We start from the raw sequence: 20,504 nt of genomic DNA, 5'->3' as shown, positions 1-20,504 counted from the left end.
GACCCCTGACCATTAGGTCCAGTCGCTGCCGACTCTGGGGTTGCGGCGCTCATCTCGCTTTACTGGCCGAGGGAGCCAGCGTACAGCTTCCGGGTCATGTGGCCAGCATGACTAAGCCGCTTCTGGCGAACCAGAGCAGCGCACGGAAACGCCGTTTACTTTCCCACTGGAGTGGTACCTATTTATCTACTTGCACTTCGTGCTTTCGAACTGCTAGATTGGCAGGAGCAGGGACTGAGGAACGGGAGCTCACCCTGTTGCGGGGATTCAACCCGCCAACCTTCTGATCAGCAAGTCTTAGGCTCTGTGGTTTAACCCACAGCGCCACCTGCGTCCCATAAAGTAGACAATACTGGATATTTATATTTATATATGTATCCCACACTTCCTCCCAAAGGAGCCGAAGGCAGCAAACACATCAGTAAGAAACATCTAAAAACAATCAACATTTGGAAGTGTTGGGTGGCTGGACAGACTAATAAACTGGCCACAAGATATAAGATTCCTATGAATGTTGGTTCTACAACTGAGTCCAATGACCCTCTCACACATAAGGCTTCTATCAGTGCCACTGTCAATACAATACACTTTTTAACACAACGGTGGAACTGTAGCCTGCATTTATAACTTGCACATGAGGCTGCCACAAGAGAAGCTGGACTGTGACCACAGCTTCAGGATAGCTGGACACATTAACCTGAAACAGAGGTGTATTCAGAGGCATACCCTAGGTTTGGTGAAACCAGCCCCCACCAAGGTGCAGGCCCAGAGGGGTGTGCGTGCAAAAATCACCCCAGAAATCTGTCTCCGGTTATCTGTGAGACTATTATAGACAAGAGCTGGACCACCGGTAGCAAAATGTATGGGAAACCGCCCTATTAGAAAAGTTGACCAACAAACAAGCTAGCACAGGGACAAGCAAAATTGGAAGCCTTCCCCTCAGTACGGTTCCCCTTTATCCAGTGCTTTTTTCTGGGGGGAGGGACGTAGGGGTACGCATACCCCCTAAACATTTTGTGCATTTGTCCATTTACTGTAGTTATTTTTCCTGATTTGAACTATAAAATGGTGATTTTCTGGAGTCAAAATGAGAGTATCCCTAAACATTTTTAAAGAAAAAAAGCACTTTATCACCAGGCATAGGCAAACTCAGGCCCCAAGATGTTTTGGGACTACAGATCCCACCATCCCTGACCACTGGTCCTGTTAACGAGGGATGATGGGAGTTGTAGTCCCCAAACATCTGGAGGGCCGAATTTGCCTATGCCTGCTTTATCACATACATAGCCACAACCTATCCCCGCCCCCCGCCCCCACCAACAGCATACAAATCAATATGGCTAACCTGATCCCACAACCTAGCCCCCCCTTACAAACAAGCCACACTGCAATCAACTGAACACAGCCAAGCAGGCTCGGTGGACCCCCCCCCCCAAAAAAAAAAACCCCTACGCTAACACTTTAGGCAAGAGAATGAAAGAACAATAACCTCCCAATCTCCCTTCCTTTCTTTCACCGCAGCTGCAAGACGTCTGTGACAAAAGTGTCTCTCGCTAAATGTAAATGAACTGTGAAAAAGACTATGAACTGGAAGTGGAGACGATAGATGTACCTTTCCCTGCATCTGTTTTGTAACACAAAAAAATCCTTAATAAAAACTATTTTAAAAAGAAAAGAAAAAGCTGGGTAGGAGAGCTGAGCAGTAGGAGAAATGGCAAGAAGGTTTGAGACTGGTGCAAACATGTGCATATACAACGTTGCTGTCGTGGTGAGATCAAATGTGGGAGAATCTTTCTGTGCTTCTTGCAACGCTGCACAAAGACGTGCAATTTTTTCCCACCCTTCCATCTTGCATCACCCGCAATGCAGACACTTTAAATACTTGGGTTGCGTAAAATTTAGTAATTTCTAATGTGGCTATTGCAGAAAAGTGGGGATTTTTTAGGGGGGCGGGGGGCAATACAGCTACTTGCCGAGAGCGCAAGGGATACTAGGTTCGCCTCTGGGTATGTTGTGTCCTTTAAAATTTCTCATTATGAAACAAGATTTGGGGATCCCTTGCTCGTAAAAGCACCTTCCCAAGACAGGTTATGTGTGCAAACCATTCGAGCAAAATACATGCTGGTAAGACACACGTTTGCAATCTAAATCTGATCTAACTTCTGGAAAATTCTGCAAAGCTATGAAAAACAATGACATTTCAAAACTTAATTGCTTTTCTGAGCAACACACTGTTTACAACTTGTGAGTAAAAACATACATTTCTACAGAAGACACTGTTTATGAGTAAAACCATGCCTTCAAAACAAGTGATGACCTCCATCTATTACACGGATTAGTCATTCTGTGCTGCCTGCTCAGAGATAAAGAAAGTTCGTGAAATCTTATTCTTTCACAATTTGACTCGGAGGTGGCGAAAGATAAAGAAACGGCAACCTGAACTATTCTAGCCAAAGTGTTCCTGGAGCATAAAGTGTTTGATTTCCACAGATACGTGAGTCAAAGATCTCAAACCTACCCTGAAGCTGACTTGGCTGCCGGTCACAACTGTCCGTGGCAAAGTTCGGCAGCAAGGGAGCTGTGACCCGAACGCACTCTGAGGCAGTGGAAGCAGTTCTCAGGCCGACTCCAGAATTTCAGAGGCTGTGCTTCCCCTCTAGAGGTAACCAAGGAACATCGAACCCTGCAAGATTATCTCAAGACAACCCCTCCCTTCCTGTGAAGAAAGGGCAAGCCCAACAGCATGCAACTAGCTTGTTTCTGCCTCAGCTACAAAAATATATTGGGGAGAAAAATCAACTACCTGCACTTTCAGAGGCAGCGTACTAATCTATCTCATGTACACCCCTGTGTGTCTCCACCCTCTGGAACTCAAGGCACGGGTTTTCCCAAGTGAATCGCCTTGATTAGAAGAACTAACCAGACCTGCTTAGTTTCAGCAAAGTGCCTTTGGACCAGAACTGAGGAAGCTGTGTTGCCCCTCCAGATATTGTTAGGACTCCATCTCCCATCATCCCTGGTCATCATTGGCTGTGATAGATGGAGCTGGTGGGAGTTGGAGTCAAGCAAGGTTCTGAAATAAAATAATAATAATATATATATATTCATAAATGTGCCGGCTAGGTGCGTACATGGATATGTGGACCACATGTCTGGAGCAGCAGAGGAAGACTGTCCTGAAACCATTTTGACTCCCAAAATGGCCAAATGTTTTCTCTGCAAGGAGGGAGGGGGTGAGAGAACCTTCCCATTATCCTATTATCCTTGACTAAAGGGTTGCTAAAGAATCATTAAACAAGGATGCAGGGATGGGGAGGTATGGGGAAGTCAAAAGAAAGAAGGGTATGAAAATATAATTTTGAAGTTATATTGGTTTAAATGTTTTGTATGTTTTTGTTTGTGTTTTGAATTTTTTGTTTTTCTGTTTTGTTCTGTTTCTATTATGTGTTTGAAAAACGAATAAAAATTATTTAAAAAAAAAAGAGAGAGAGAGAACCTTCCCATTGTCTCAGGAATTGGGTAAGCACCATCTCAAAGGAATGAGCAGACTACCAGGAAAGGCAATCAGATAAGACACTATCAGATAACCTGGCAGACAGGAAAACCAACATTCAAATTTCTGTTGTAGACCACTTTTTCTGTGATGTATGTATGATGTATGGAGAGGTGGTCTTGAGCTCCAGGGAAGGCAATTTAAAATGTCTATATAAGGGCAGGCACACTTTGGTTCTGGGTCCTCCTCCTTTCCTGCCTGTGAGGGGAGCACCCTGTTCAATCAGGCTTACTAGCTGCTTTGCTTCTCAATATTCTCTGGTTGGCCTCTTCTCTTCTCCAACCAATGGAGAACCTACAAAGGACTCTATAAGGGCTCTTGTGTCCCCCATAAAGGAATAAGGGCAGATGTTTGTTTATTACAGTTCAGACCATGTCCTTAGATGTTCTTGAGCTGGGGAGATGGATGCTTTGGCATGCCAAAGGAGCACATGGCTGAGAGCTTTTCTAACCTCCGTTGGCTGCCTGACAAAAAATCCAGAAAGAAATTCACTTGGATGAGGAGGAAAACGTCATGTGGATAACGCAAAAACATGTACCCATGGGATGCATTGAATCCACTTCACATTGTTATGTGGACGTGAGGGTATTTTGGGAAATGATGTACTGCATAATGAGATAAAAAGGTGTTTGAAGTGATAACACCTTCCAATGGTGGGCGGGGCCACAGGTAAAAGTGGGTGGAGCAAAGAATGCAAATTTTCACCTCTGTACAGTAAGCCGGTTTCTACAAGCAGCCCTTTCTGTGTGCAAGGAAGAAACGCCATCAGATTTCAAGGAGGCATTCTTAGCCAAGCAAAAACACCCAACGAGGGTGAAACGCAGGGCTGGTGATGGGGTGTGTGCTGGGGTGGGGAGTCCAATAGGCCAGATGGAGAGGACCGCATGGCCCCATTTCTCCCCCCCAGGCCTGAGATTTCCACATTGTTATGTAGCTCAGCATATCGTGAGGCTCACAGCAAGGGTGTGGGCGTTTCATCATCTAGGGTGGTGGTGGAGGAACCGTTCGGCTGGCTCAGTTTTGAGAAAAGCCCAACACCACCCCATGTCTCCATATAAACAAAATCAAACAAAAAGTTGCATAAATTTCCACTGTGTTGCTCTCCTTATAAGGACTTCTTTTGCCTGAGATTGATGCATGGTTACAAGACGCACCGCAATCAGTTCACATCTGCTGTTGCTGTGTAGCATCAGGCCCAACAAACAAAAGAACGAAACAAAAGAAGCTCTCATGCAAGGAAGCCCAGAGTACAACAGAGTGGAGGGTTGCTTATCTCATGCATCTACCGTAATTTGCCTAATGTCAAAGAGGCTTTGCAGGTTTTCAGCGCTTCAAAAGCCTGCAAAACATGTTTGGCCAGATAACTGTGCTGTCCCTTGCATGAGTGAAGAAAGCTGGGAAAGAGTGTGAGCTAACAACCAACCAATCTTAAGGAAATCAGCCCTGAGTGCTCACTGGAAGGGCAGATCGTGAAGCTGAGGCTCCAATACTTTGGCCACCTCTTGAGAAGAGAAGACTCCCTGGAAAAGACCCTGATGTTGGGAAAGATGGAGGGCACAAGGAGAAGGGGACGACAGAGGACGAGATGGTTGGACAGCGTTCTCGAAGCTACCAGCATGAGTTTGACCAAACTGCGGGAGGCAGTGGAAGACAGGAGTGCCTGGCGTGCTCTGGTCCATGGGCTCATGAAGAGTCAAACACGACTAAACGACTAAACAACAACAACCAATCTTTTCTTCAATTTCAACACAGAAGGCTTTCATCATGATCAACCTTCCAGCTTTTGCTAGTTCCCTCTCACATCTCCCACTTTCTGATACTCAAATAACCCCTACGCCCACCATATAGTAAAAGGCAAAAGATTTATACGATCTGAGGTGAAACCAGAGCCCACCATATAAAACTGTAGCTTACAAGAGAACAAAAACAAGACGACAGAACAGCATGTACTGCATCTATAAGAAAAACAACAACAAAATGACACATACACACCAAATGACATCCAAGTCTATTCAGAATTGTTCTTTTCATCTCTGTGGTGCCTTGTAGATCTTCCGATAACTTGTACCCCTCCCCCTGTACGTGATTTACTGGCTGCAGTTCCAGGTTCCAATCACATTGCTGAGGTTACTGAGAATCAGCTTGTTACTGTGCCCTGGGTTCAAGTTCCTCGATGTTACAATTTATGTCACCTGTCCCTTCTATATGGCTGAACATTTGATGCTGACACGGTGCAGGCTTTCTACTTTACAGTGGTACCTCGGGTTAAGTACTTAATTCACTCCAGAGGTCCGTACTTAACCTGAAACTGTTCTTACCCTAAAGCACCACTTTAGCTAATGGGGCCTCCCGCTGCTGCCGCACCGCCAGAGCACGATTTCTGTTCTCATCCTGAAGCAAAGTTCGTAACCCGAGGTACTATTTCTGGGTTAGCAGAGTCTGTAACCTGAAGCGTATGTAACCTGAAGCATATGTAACCCGAGGTACCACTGTAATTACTCTTGTGGTCTGCGTCCATGCTGAGCAATCATAAATATGCACCTGGTCATTTGACTGCAAAAGCTTTAAGTTCTTTTGAGCCTCTGCCATACTATGCCTTTTGTTTTCCTTTCATACAGTCTTTCCAAATAAATAAAATAAATAAAAATAAAATAAACTTTATTGTCACTACACCACTTGTGTGTAGTGAAATTAAACAAACCCCCCTCCTCCCCCCTACACATACACTCAGTCTTGTTCGCGCTCTGTGTGCTTGTCAGAAGTCAATTGCACCACTATTATTTTTTTTGCATTCAGCAGCCCAACAGTCCATGGATAAAAACTGTTTTTTAACCTGTTGGTGTGGCTGACTATACTTCTGTATCTCCTGCCCGAAGGTAGGAGATTAAAGAGGTGCTGGCCAGGGTGTGAGTCGTCCCTAAGAATTTTCCTCGCTGTCCTGAGGCAGCGGTCTCCCGCGATGTCATCTAGCGAACTAGATGACATCGCTAGATATCATGGGACAGCCCATGATATCATGTGCTGTATTCACACCCTCTGTATGGACTTCCTGTCCGTGGCTGTCAAACCAGCATACCACACTGTAATACAGTATGAAAGGACACTTTCTATTGTGGCCTGGTAGAATGAGATCATCAATTTTTGTTTGACATTGTTCTTTCGCAAGACCCTAAGGAAATGGAGTCTCTGTTGGGCCTTCCTAACCACCTGGGTTGTATTGATTTTCCAAGTGAGGTCCTCACTAAGGTAAACTCCCAGTAATTTAAAGGAAGAGACTCTCCACACAGCCCCCTCCCCGATATACAACGGGGCTAGTTCCCCTCTCTTCCTCCGAAAGTCCAACACCATCTCCTTTGTCTTGCTGATATTTAGGTGCAAGTTGTTCTCTAGGCACCATGTGGAGACTTTTTGAACCTCCTCCCTATATGCTGATTCAAATCCACCTGTAATTAGACCCATTGTGGTGGTATCATCTGCAAACTTAATTGCAGTGGATTGATCAGATGAAATACAGTCATATTTATACAACAAGTACAGGTACATAGGCTTCCCTGTGGGGTGCCAGTGCTGAGCTTCAGAGAGGTAGATGTAACAGGCCCAATCCTCGCTATTTGTGTGCGATCCCTCAGAAAGTCTTTAATCCAATCACAGGTGGTAGGGGATAGGTCCAGGTCCATCAGCTTTTTAATAAGAATGTCCGGAAGGATGGTATTAAAAGCCGAGCTATAATCAATAAACAGCATTCTGACATAATTCCCCGGTCTCTCCAGATGACTCGTTGCAAGGTGAAAGACTGTAGCTATGGCATCATCTGTTGATCTATTTCTCCTATAAGCGAACTGGTGTTCATCAAAATCCGGTGGAAAACATGTCCTGGTAGTTTATTGTTGTACATTGTTTTAATTGTTTGTTTTCCTTCTGTGACTGTGCCCCCAAGTGTGTTTTATAAACTGGTCTCCGACCATAATAAATGATCTATCTAAAACATGTCCTGAACATGTTTCCAGAATTGTACTGTGTTATTCCTTCAGCCTCTGATAATTGGGCAACTTTGTTCAAATAACCCTTTCAAACAGAAGCTCAGCTTTTCCACGTTCCAGAGGAGATGCTCCATAATTCAGCAAAGCCGGTGATGGGCCAGTACCTGAATCCTGTTATTTCTTTACAACTTGTACTTCCATTTTCAACGAGACCATTCGACTGAGAATATTTGTGGCTTGATGTGATCTGAAGAAATCCCATAAACTTTGGAGAAGTTCTAAAACTCACAACAAAGCAAACTGAGGGCCATTATCTGTCCAAACCCCCTCAGAAATGCCATGCCAAGCAAAACAAAAAATTGACTTAATTTTCCCAATTCCCTGGGAAGCAGTGGTCCATTAGTAAAGCAACCCCTGGATATTAAGAAAAATAGTCCACAATCAGGGCATAGTGAGGATTTTTGCACATGCACAAGTGCTTCAACGTCACGATTAATTTGAGACCAGAACAAAACATCAAATAAAGCATTTTTAACATTGTCTTCCCATTTAATTTCCAGTTCAGAGGCATTCAAGTCGCAGCTGATAATGCTCTCACTCCATATGCTCTTAATTTCATTTTCCTATTATCCCTGTAGCTTGGTTTCCTTTGTAGCAGGCATGGGCAAACTCAGCCCTCCAGATGTTTTGGGACTACAATTCCCATCATCCCTGACCACTGGTCCTGTTAGCTAGGGATGATGGGAATTGTAGCCCCAAACATCTGGAGGGCCGGAGTTTGCCTATACCTGCTTTGTAGCATTGCTTTGCTTTCAGGAATCACATTTGTGCTCCAGTGTTTTGTTTAAAGTTCACTTTGCTGCCATTTATCTCTAACTTAATATTCCAGCCCTCTGGTGATATAGATCATTGCAGAACCATGAAGCTTTCTTCCTGAGACACTGTACACAGCTTGCAGTTTCTTCTTGCCACTAAATTTGTTTGCAAGCCCTAGCAAAGTGGCCCACCTTCAGCCATCTTGCTGCATGTTTTTCCACCGGCCCTGCACTGCTGTGGGTGCATGCACACGGCCACATTTCCTGCAAACTTTGGCTTGCTGTTCCAAATAAGTCAAAACTAGGTTTTGAGTGAGGCTCACTATCACTGCCACCCTCCACCATGGCTGCTAGAAGTCACAATCCACAAACACAACACAACTCTTTCCTTCAAACAAATAAACTGTACTCTCTTTTGCATGTAATTTCTTGCAACTCAGGAGATTTCAATTGCTTTTTGCTAAAGTAAAGAAATTTCTAGCAATTTCCCAGTCAGGTTGCAATCCTGTTTCTTAGGCCAATCTGATCCCTTATTAGTCAGAAGTTTCATTATTATTTTCAGTGCTTTTTTCTGGGGGGGACGAAGGGGTATGGATATCCCTAAACATTTTGTGTCAACCATGGCAAACTATGGCAAGTTCTTAAAGAAATGGGAGTGCCTGATCACCTCATCTGTCTCCTGAGAAATCTCTATGTGGGACAAGAAGCTACAGTTAGAACTGGATATGGAACAACTGATTGGTTCAAAATTGGGAAAGGAGTACGACAAGGCTGCATTTTGTCTCCCTGCTTATTTAACTTATATGCAGAATTCATCATGCGAAAGGCTGGGCTGGATGAATCCCTAGCCGGAATTAAGATTGCCGGAAGAAATATCAACAACCTCAGATATGCAGATGACACAACCTTGATGGCAGAAAGTGAGGAGGAATTAAAGAACCTTTTATTGAGGGTGAAAAAGGAGAGTGCAAAATATGGTCTGAAGCTCAACATCAAAAAAGCGAAGATCATGGCTACTGGTCCCATCACCTCCTGGCAAATAGAAGGGGAAGAAATGGAGGCAGTGAGAGATTTTACTTTCTTGGGCTCCATGATCACTGCAGATGGTGACAGCAGCCACGAAATTAAAAGACGCCTGCTTCTTGGGAGAAGGGCAATGACAGGCCTAGACAGCATCTTGAGAAGTAGAGACATCACCTTGCCAACAAAGGTCCGTATAGTTAAAGCTATGGTTTTCCTAGTAGTGATGTATGGAAGTGAGAGCTGGACCATAAAGAAGGCTGATCGCCGAAGAATTGATGCTTTTGAATTATGGTGCTGGAGGAGACTCTTGAGAGTCCCATGGACTGCAAGAAGATCAAACCTCTCCATTCTGAAGGAAATCAGCCCTGAGTGCTCACTGGAAGGACAGATTGTGAAGCTGAGGCTCCAGTACTTTGGCCACCTCATGAGAAGAGAAGACTCCCTGGAGAAGACCCTGATGTTGGGAAAGATGGAGGGCACAAGGAGAAGGGGGCGACAGACGACGAGATGGTTGGATAGTGTTTTCGAGGTTACCAGCATGAGTCTGACCAAGCTGCGGGGGGCAGTGGAGGACAGAAGTGCCTGGCGTTCTCTGGTCCATGGGGTCACGAAGAGTCGGACACGACTAAACGACTAAACAACAACAAACATTTTGTGAATCTTTGTACTTTTGTTCATTTACTGTATTAATTTTTCCCGATTTAAACTATAAAGTGATTTACTTGAATCAAAATGAGAGTACCCCTAAACATTTTTTTTAGAAAAAAAGCAGTGGTGATGATGATGATGATGATTTCATTATCTCTCATCATCTGAGGATCGCAGGGAGATTTACAATATGTTTACAGTCTGGCTCAGCCTTCGCAGAAGGCTCTAAGGATTCCGTCTCACTTTTTTATTGTATGAAGAAACCTCTCTTTCAAACATCTTGCTTTTTTTGCTTTGTGTGCAAACGTTCCTCAGACTTGTTAACCACACTATCACATTTAGTCTTTTTTTTCTGCAGCTAGTGAAAAGGTGTTAAGCAAATCAGCATCTTGGGGCCCTGCAAAATTCACCAGCAGAGCTGCCTTCCTTTTATCCGTTGTCGTCTCGGCAGCTCCACTGGCTTCTATGAGCAGGTCAAAGTGCTGCTTAAATCTTCTCCAATTTTCTGGAGCACAGCTTAAGAGATCTAACACATCTAGGGCTTCTTTCTCAAGCTTTCTGGCTTCAAAATCACCCTATAGATCACTATCCCACTTCTGGTACTGCCTGTTGTTCCCTGTATTAGTGAAGAAAGCAGGGAGCTGCCCTAGACTGGGAACAAATGTTTTAGTTTCAACTCAAAATACCTTCAATCATGATCCTGCCGTTTCCCTCATGTGTTCTGGCAACACTCCTTGTTCCTTCCAGCCCAGCTCTTTAAAGGAGCCAACTTTCACATTAGGGGCTTTCTTTATCAAACCCACAATATTTTTACTTAAAGAAATTTAGCATTGTTGGAGAGATATACAGTGGTACCTTCATACTCAAATGGCTTAGCTCCCGAACAAATCGGCTCCCAATCGTCGCAAACCCGGAAGTAAGTGTTCCGGTTTGTGAATGTTTTTTGGAAGCTGAACATCCAACTCTGCTTCAGCACCCGGGGCAAGGCAAGTAATTTGCGCCCCCTAACCCGTGGATTTGGACCCCCCAACCCGTGGATTTGCGCCCCCTAACCCTAACCCCCAGATGTTGCGCCTGGTGCGGCCGGCCCCCCCTGCACCCCCACGCTACGCCACTGCTTCCGCTTGAGTGCAGGAAGCTCCTGCAGCCAATTGGAAGCCGCGCCTTGGTTTTTGAACAGTTTCAGGAGTCGAACGGACTCCTGGAACAGATTAAGTTTGACAGCAGCAGCAAGTGGTGCTGGAGGAGACTCTTGATAGTCCCATGGACTGCAAGAAGATCAAACCGATCCATTCTGAAGGAAATCAGCCCTGAGTGCTCACTGGAAGGACAGATCCTGAAGCTGAGGCTCCAATACTTTGGCCACCTCATGAGAAGAGAAGACTCCCTGGAAAAGACCCCGATGTTGGGAAAGATGGAGGGCACAGGGAGAAGGGGACGACGGAGGACGAGATGGTTGGACAGTGTTCTCGAAGCTACCAGCATGAGTTTGACCAAACTGCAGGACGCAGTGGAAGACAGGAGTGCCTGGCGTGCTCTGGTCCATGGGGTCACGAAGAGTCGGACACGATTAAACGACTAAACAACAACAAAGCAGCAGCAAGAATTTTATTAGCACAAGTATGAAAAACAGAGAAAACGCCAGCAAAGGAAGAATGGCAACTTAAGCTTATGGACTAGGTGGAACTGGCTAAGCTGACAGAGAGGATACATGAGAGAAACAACATTGATTTCAAAAAGGACTGAGAACCATTTACAAACTATATAAAAAGACAGTATAAAGATTTGGACCCATTGGCAGGTTTGACTAAACTTTCACAACTATATAAGAGGTAAAACCAGCAGGGTATAGAATTTGTTTAACAAATCAATACGGAAATACGGGGGAAGCCAAAGAGGGGGGAGGGGAGAAATATGGATATATAAATTGTTCAATTAAGATTTGTGGAAAATTTGTTGTTATAATAGATAGATGATAGATAGATGATAGATAGATGATAGATAGATGATAGACAGAGATAGTAGAGATTAGATAGATAGATAGATAGATAGATAGATAGATAGATGATAGATGGATGATAGATGGATAGATAGATAGAGCAGATTTATGCATAAATCTGACTGGAGATAACTAGGGTGGCTAGATGTTTAATAGTTTACTTATTTATTCCATTTACAGTGGTACCTCGGGTTAAGTACCTAATTCGTTCTGGAGGTCCGTTCTTAACCTGAAACTGTTCTTAACCTGAAGCACCACTTTAGCTAATGGGGCCTCCCGCTGCCGCCAGAGCACGATTTCTGTTCTCATCCTGAAGCAAAGTTCTTAACCCGAGGTACTATTTCTGGGTTAGCGGAGTCTGTAACCTGAAGCGTATGTAACCTGAAGCGTATGTAACCCGAGGTACCACTGTATATCCCATCTTTCCTCCAAGGGTCTCAAGGGGGGTTATACAACGTTCTTCCCCCTCCTCATTCTATCTTCACAGCGACCTTGTGAGGTAGGTGAGGATGAGAGAGCACAATTGGCCCACGATTATCCAGCAAGCTTCGTGGCTGAGTTGAGTGTAGGAATCCCACCTTGTATTGCACACGGGCACTCTAGATATAACCTAGAGCCGAAACTAAAGAGAACTGTATTTTCCTGTTCTTTTCCGCAAGAGTCAGATGTCTCTCTCTTGCATTCTGTGGCCATTAACAGCACTGCAAAACTGCTCCGTCTCACGTAAACAGACTAACAGCTTCCACGTGAGGAACGTTCAGCAGCTGTTGGGCTTGTCAGTGTGCTGCTTGCAAAACACTGGCTTTCAGAATGACTCCAGGATGAACTTTCAGAAAGAGGTCGAGACTAGCTGTACGCCTCTTTTACGATGTGGCTATTTAATTCTGGTCTACAGGTCTCTTAAGAGGATGGCCAGGTCCAAAAAGAAGGCAGAGGTCCTAACCCTTTAATTGCTGTGCAGAAGCGGGCAATTCAGCAGGTGTAGCCCACACCTGCTGAAACTCACCTACCGCCGCACAACTATTAAAAATTGCCGTCGCCCTCTCCTCTTTTTGCAGCTGGATACCCATAACCGCCCGTTGGGCCTCAAAAGTAAATAACACGAGGATATTTCTGAAGAGCTGGGGATTTCTCTGAAGTTTCCACCACACCACAACAAGGCAGTCTATTCTTCAGTTTAAAATTCAAAGCTTAAAAATAGAACAGCAGTTTTGAAGTTTCCACCACAATAGTTGGTAAGGCTACGCACACGCCCCTCCAGGTGCACGCAGCATAAAGTGTCCTTTCCCCACAGCCAGCCATGCATGCATAGAGCTGTGTTGGATCATGGTCCCAATGGGGAAAACGCAGTGAGTCTGGAAAGAACGAGCAAATCAGGGCTATGGGAGCCAGTGTGGTGTAGTGGTTAAGAGCGGTGGACTAGTAATCTGGTGAACCGGGTTCGCGTCCCCGCTCCTCCACATGCAGCTGCTGGGTGACCATGGGCTAGTCACACCTCTCTGAAGTCTCTCAGCCCCACTCACCTCACAGAGTGTTTGTTGTGGGGGAGAAAGGAGGTTGTTAGCCGCTTTGAGACTCCTTTGGGTAGTGATAAAGCGGGATATCAAATCCAAACTCCTCTTCTTCTTCTTCTTTGTACATGCCATTACCTTTAAAGAACATTTGAAATGCGGTCTTTCTTTCAAATAATTCTGGAAACTTCCGCTTACCCCTCACAGATCTAAAATTCCCAGCAGCCTTAACAAACTTCAGTTCCCATTATTCTTTGGGAGAGGACTGATGATTCAAATGTGTTTTAAAGGTATGGTCCAGAACAGCAGTCCCCTTGTGAAGAACCACGGATGTTAAGCTTCCTAAAGCTGGCGGCAGATTGGAGTAACTGCCGTTGCTTGCATTTGTGGAAATGAAGAATCAGCCGTTGGATTTTTGTTCCAGCATCCCTATGTGTAACTCAAAATCTTTCACAGCTTCTAGAAGAACTGAAAGTTGTGTACACACTCCTGTGTTCCTACCGCTGGTTTTGGAGTCTACACACAAGGTTTAGCCACAATCGTTATATACCGTGCATTTATCCTGTTATTTTCCCCACCCCGCCCCAACTAAGCTTTGATTCAAATTGAGAAAAATAATAACTAGCTGTGTTTTAAGCTGGTAATGGGCACATAGCCCAAGCCTCACACTTCTTCCTAGGCACCATCTTAAGGCTATGAAGCATGCAGACCTCATGGCTTCAACATAAGCCAGTTTTCTTTCTTTCTCTGCTCCCCACCCTGTTTCTTAACATCCAGCTGGATATTAGAGAAATTTGAATGCTTACTCACACTTTTGTGGCAGTTTGACCGGTCCTAATAAAGTAGGAGTGTCTAATCCGTGGCCCTCCAGATCTTGCGGAACTCCTATAATTCTCGACCACTGGCCGGGCTGATGGGAGATGGGAGTCTAACATCTAGAAAGCACTATGTTGGCTACTCTATAAGAAAGGTGGCTGTGTCTGATGTGAATTTTGGATTCCCCATCACCGTCTTACGGATTCATACAGCTGCCTTTGTTTAGATGAAAGCCATGTGACGTTCAAATTGCAAAATGTGGAGCAATAAACACCTGATTTCATTGTGAAAAATGATCTTCACAACACACATTCGTAAAACTACAGGAAACTATGTACAAATGAACTTTAGAAACAGGGTAGAGCTTACATTCCCCAAGAAACAGAAAAAAGAAAGAGCTTAAGCTGTAAGTTAATTGAGCATTGTGCAGAATTTACCAAAAATATATCAGACAATGGAAGCAATTAGACCGAACATGGAGCAACACAAGAGAGAGTTTTGAATCCCAGATACTTGGGATCATGTTGTGTCGCCAAAAGCAATTTGCTCAATCTTGGACTAAAAATGGAGATTTAAAGGGACGTAACTTGAGGAGCAGTTGTGAAGACAAAGTAATTGATTAAAAAAATAAACTATAAGGTGTTCCACACATCAAAAGTGCTATTTGCATGTTAAACGGAAAGTGGTCTCACAGGGAGGTTTTGTCACAGATAAACATAGACAATGTCAGTTTATCTGCATACCACATTTTCCACAAATGAGTTTGTGCTGAAAATACACTGCAAATAAACATTCTGATTATAATAACCATAATGTATAATTTAAAAAAGGATCACTGCATCGGAACACTGGAAGTTAAGCAATTCATCAGCTCATGTAAAACAGGGCAAACACCCACCAAATATGTCTTGCGTGAACTTAATTCTGAATCAGTTAAGGTAGGGTAGGTTACCTCTTTTTTTAACTCTAAAAAAAGAAGACCTCTGCTGCTTTGTTCCTCCAGCATTCACAGGGGCTAACCAGATGCTTTGTGCAGGGATGCATGCAAGCAGGGCATAAAGAAAACCTCCTCCATTGTTTGCCATCAGCATGTCTTAGAGATCTACTGCAGAATGTGCCTAATTCTAAATTAAAAAACAACAACCCATTTTCATCAGGGTTGGCTAACCTGTGGCCCTCCAGATATTGTGGAAGTCCCATCAGCTAGCATGCATGGTCAATAGTCAGGGATGATGGAAGATGGAAGTGAGAGCTGGACCATAAAGAAAGTTGATCGCCGAAGAATTGATGCTTTTGAATTATGGTGCTGGAGGAGACTCTTGAGAGTCCTGTGGACTGCAAGAAGATCAAACCTATCCATTCTGAAGGAAATCAGCCCCGAGTGCTCGCTGGAAGGACAGATCCTGAAGCTGAGGCTCCAATACTTTGGCCACCTCATGAGAAGAGAAGACTCCCTGGAAAAGACCCTGATGTTGGGAAAGATGGAGGGCACTAGGAGAAGGGGATGATGGAGGATGAGATGGTTGGACAGTGTTCTCAAAGCTACCAGCATGAGTTTGACCAAACTGCGGGAGGCAGTGGAAGACAGGAGTGCCTGGCATGCTCTGGTCCATGGGGTCACGAAGAGTCGGACACGACTAAACAACTAAACAACATCATCTGGAGGGCTACGGCCATGTTTTACCTATTGCCAGAAAACTTCACAAAGTTATACCATCCTGAAGACCAGAGGGAGAGGGTGTGGCACCAAAACAAAGAAGGAAAGTGGGGGGAGATATTTACGAGCTAGGTGCCTGGATAAGCAGATAGGTCTTTAACTGCTCCTTACAGATAGCAAAGGCCTCCCCTCCCTGCACCCTCATTATTAGGACCTCTGTCTGTAAGATTGCCAGCTTGTTCAAAGTTGCTGCAGCTCAATACGCAAACCTTAGCAGATGATCATTGCCAAGTTGGATTTCTGCACACAAGAACAGACCAGCACAGTTTGCAGGTTGCTGGGGTTTTTTTCTGGTCACCTGGCAGCCCTACCCATTTGTCGCTGTATCCACAGTTCCAAGACTCAATGCTTTTGTCCCTTCTCAAAACAAGCAAGCCAAAAACCTTGCAGGCAACCAAGACAAACTCACGGTTTGATGTTGATGCATGCTGGTTCCAAAAGCAGGCACTCTGGTCTGATCACTCGGTCACCGAAACTGGAGTAGCAGATGCACGGTGGTTTGGAAGAACAGCCAAGGCTTCTGGGGTCCCCTGCCTTCTTGGGGCTGTTTTCCCAAGCTTGAAGGAACAGCAGCAGGGCTGGCCAAAGGCACTTCCTCCCGTCGCATTCAGCTCTGCTGCTCGCAAGTGACAACTTGATTTGCGTGCGTCTTTTCTTTTCTTCTGAAGGCTGTTGAGAGGAAGCCTCGAAGGTCATGGAGTGGAAAAGCAGGCGGCTTGGAAGGCGGGAGGAGGCAGAGAAAGAGAAGCCGGCAAAGACAAAAACGGCTGATAAGGGAGAAAAGAGGCCCAGATTGAGGTGCATGTCTTAAGGAGCATAGACAGCAGTGTTAGAAACTCAGATATATATATAAGCTAGGCACCAAATGGTCCCTAAAACCAGTCGTACAGTGGTACCTCGGGTTACAGATGCTTCAGGTTACAGACGCTTCAGGTTACAGACTCCGCAAACCCAGAAATAGTGCTTCGGGTTAAGAACTTTGCTTCAGGATGAGAACAGAAATCATGTGGTGGCGGCGCGGCAGGAGCGAGAGAGGCCCCATTAGCTAAAGTGGTAGCTCACGTTAAGAACAGTTTCAGGTTAAGAACGGACCTCCGGAACGAATTAAGTTCTTAACCCGAGGTACCACTGTAGTTGCCTAAAAGGAATGTCTAGTTGCCATAAGGACGCAGGTGGCGCTGTGGGTTAAACCACAGAGCCTAGGACTTGCCGATCAGAAGGTCGGCGGTTCGAATCCCCGCGATGGAGTGAGCTCCCATTGCTCGGTCCCTGCTCCTGCCAACCTAGCAGTTCGAAAGCACGTCAAAGTGCAAGTAGATAAATAGGTACCGCTCCGCCGGGAAGGTAAATGGCGTTTCTGTGTGCTGCTGTGGTTCGCCAGAAGTGGCTTAGTCATGCTGGCCACATGACCTGGAAGCTGTACGCCAGCTCCCTCAGCCAATAAAGTGAGATGAGTGCCGCAACCCCAGAGTCGGTCATTACTGGACCTAATGGTCAGGGGTCCCTTTACCTTTACCTTTAGTTGCCATTTTGGGGCAAGATGGCTCTAAAATGGTTTTTCAAATGATGGACTGATTCTCATTTAAACATCTGGCTTGTTCAGATAACAACCTTGAGCTAGGTTAAGAACTTTGAGAACTTAAAGGGGGGAAAGTCACTTGATCCAGGGACAGTCCACATATATATATTGGCCTAGCCTGACCTATTTTTTCTTAATGGTGACTTCTCCTGTTCAGGCTCCACAGAAAAAGCATTTTGGTTCCAGAAATTCATTCCAATTGTGCTGCTAAAATGTAACGGATAGAATTCTACAGGACGGGGTATTAGTGTGTGAAAACAGCCTAGATCCAATTGTCCCCAGGGATGCACCTCCAGATGGTGAAGATGTCAGGTGCCATCCTGGTGGCCAGACATCTTTACTTGGTTGCAAGTGTTCGTAAAGCCTGGTGTGAAATGCACCTGACTTATTTCAAACACTGATAGACAGGGCAGTGCCTTATGCTGGTTTTATCATTTTACATGCTTGCTTCAAAGTGGCGGGAGAAAGGGAAGAACGTTTTTCAACAGGAAATATATTTCTGGCCAACCATATGCTTCACCTTCCAATCGCTGTGCCTGTAGTAATGGACCTCTCTGTGGAGTAAGGGCACTCCATTCACTTTCTAGTCTGTTTCTAGGCGTGTCTAGACTTCTCGCAGAATGAAGGACTAGAATGCAGAGGTTCACTTCTGTTCTTCAGAGTAGAAACCACAAAAAAATCCCCTCACCCACACACGAAAATCTACCTCACGACATGCAAACATACAGAGAACTCAGCACGCCACAGCATTCTTCCTTTGTAGCTCACAAGAACCACAAGCTAAAAGGCAGAATTGTCTGAGGGTATATACACTGAAAAGGGACGCAGGTGGCGCTGTGGGTTAAAGCCTCAGCGCCTAGGGCTTGCCGATCGAAAGGTCGGCGGTTCGAATCCCTGCGGCGGGGTGCGCTCCCGCTGCTCGGTCCCAGCGCCTGCCAACCTAGCAGTTCGAAAGCACCTCCGGGTGCAAGTAGATAAATAGGGACCGCTTACCGGCGGGAAGGTAAACGGCGTTTCCGTGTGCGGCTCTGGCTCGCCAGAGCAGCGATGTCACGCTGGCCACGTGACCCGGAAGTATCTCCGGACAGCGCTGGCCCCTGGCCTCTTAAGTGAGTTGGGCGCACAACCCCAGAGTCTGGCAAGACTGGCCCGTACGGGCAGGGGTACCTTTACCTTTTATATACACTGAATACAACCATCGTTTACTGTGGACACAGAGTCACTGGAATTGAGATACAAGCCGCAGAAACAAGTTCTTGAGCTGTTCTGTGACACAACCTTAGAAACGCAATTTCAGCAACTAGTATTACCGAGGCGCTCTGGATTTCAGTTAGTAAAGAATACCTAGAATTGGCAGGTGAAGCAATCAGCCACCTGCCACCATTTGGCATATCGCCTATCTTTGTGAGAGAGGTTTCTCTTTTTTTTAAAAAAAAAAAAATATTTATTAAAGTTTCAACAATTACAGAAAGAAAAAATAAACATACCACATTAAACAAAAACAAAACAACACACCACAATATAAAAAAGAGGAAAAACAACAACAACAAAACAGAGAAATAAAACCCATTAAACAAAAACAAAAACTCAAAAAAGAAAATGCATCAGATCTCCTCATTACCAATCTTTCATTAGCTTATTTCCTTGACCTCCTCACACCTCCCTTTTTTGTATTCTAGGTCTATTATCCATTTCAGCAAATCCTTTCCCTCTTTTAAAATTTTTGTCCTGTAAATTGTCTTAATATAATGTAGCTTTACTTTTCCTCCTTTCACCAGTTAACAGTCAGTTATTCCCAAATCCTTTATATCCTTCCTGCTAAAATCATATAACATTGTTCCAAATATACAAAATATATGGGGTAAGTACTTAAATAAATGCTCGTTAAGTCTGCAGCTGCGGGCACAGGTGTAGCCAGGGTGGGCTGAGCTCCCTCTAACTGGGATTGTGGGTAGTTCTAAATTTGTAAGTTCAGTTACTGGCTTTGGAATAGGAATCAATCAATCAATCAAAACTTTATTAGCAAAGCCAACAGGCCACAGCTAGACAAGAATTAAAAATAAAAATAAAAATAAGAATAAAAAGAAGAAAAGAACAAGCAAAAGGGGGTCCGTCAGATGAACAAGTCTGTCACTCAGATGGTGGCCCTCAATTTCACAGCTCTCTCGATGTACCTCGCGACCTTCTCTGTTATCTGACTATCCGTATCAGATAAGAGAAAATACAGTGTAATGTCTGGTGGACGGCCGGGGTTGGAGAGAATAAGTGGAGTAATAATCTCATTCCTTAGGTCTTTGTAAATAGGGCAGGATAGAAGGACATGGGACACTGTTTCCGTGTTACCATCTCCACATGGGCAGAGTCGTTTTTCAAATGGAGTCTTTTGGTAACGACCTTCGAGTACGGCAGAAGGAAGAGCATCCCATCTAGCCAATGTAAAGGCACGTCTGTATTTTGGGATGGTTAATTTAGACAAATATGAAGCTGGGGAGTCAAAATGAGAAGGGGGAAAGTAGGTATACCATGGGCACAGTTTCTTTAAGATGGTCAGGTTGTTTTGCCGTTCAATGTCTTTCAGGCGCTGGCCAATTAGACTCTTTGCTTTAATGAGGCCCATTGCTAGTAGGGACTGTGAATGCAAACCGCATGTAAGGAGTTTTTGATGCACAGTTTTGAACCACTTGCTTTTGTGAGAGTCTTGCATTACTAGAGGCAGTAGACCAGGTGGGTTTAGATTAAGACGAAGCCAGTAGTTGAATGTTCTTTGCCAAGTCTGAGTTTCTACAGATGGAAAGCAGGCCTCGAGTCGTAATGCTGCGTTTGGAACACAGGGGGGGACGCCGAATATCTGCCTTAGAAATTT

The 20,504-nt window shown here is 44.8% G+C and overlaps 1 protein-coding gene across 1 annotated transcript in view; it reads right to left on the bottom strand.

Annotated features, from left to right (window-relative positions):
* ITGB7 (integrin subunit beta 7) overlaps nt 1-16,652 on the bottom strand; it is a 47,878-nt gene extending 31,226 nt beyond the window's left edge. The window contains exon 1 of the mRNA XM_079966678.1: nt 16,472-16,652. Within this exon, the coding sequence (XP_079822804.1) occupies nt 16,472-16,489 (18 nt within the window). The 5' untranslated portion in view covers nt 16,490-16,652. The remainder of the gene's footprint in view (nt 1-16,471) is intronic.
* Nucleotides 16,653-20,504: the final 3,852 nt, after the last annotated feature.

This window comes from Podarcis cretensis (genome assembly GCF_951804945.1).
Source record: "Podarcis cretensis genome assembly, chromosome: 2".
In the NCBI taxonomy this organism is placed as follows: domain Eukaryota; kingdom Metazoa; phylum Chordata; class Lepidosauria; order Squamata; family Lacertidae; genus Podarcis; species Podarcis cretensis.
Note: the sequence above shows the minus strand (reverse complement) of the source record. Positions and strands in the feature narration are given on the sequence as shown.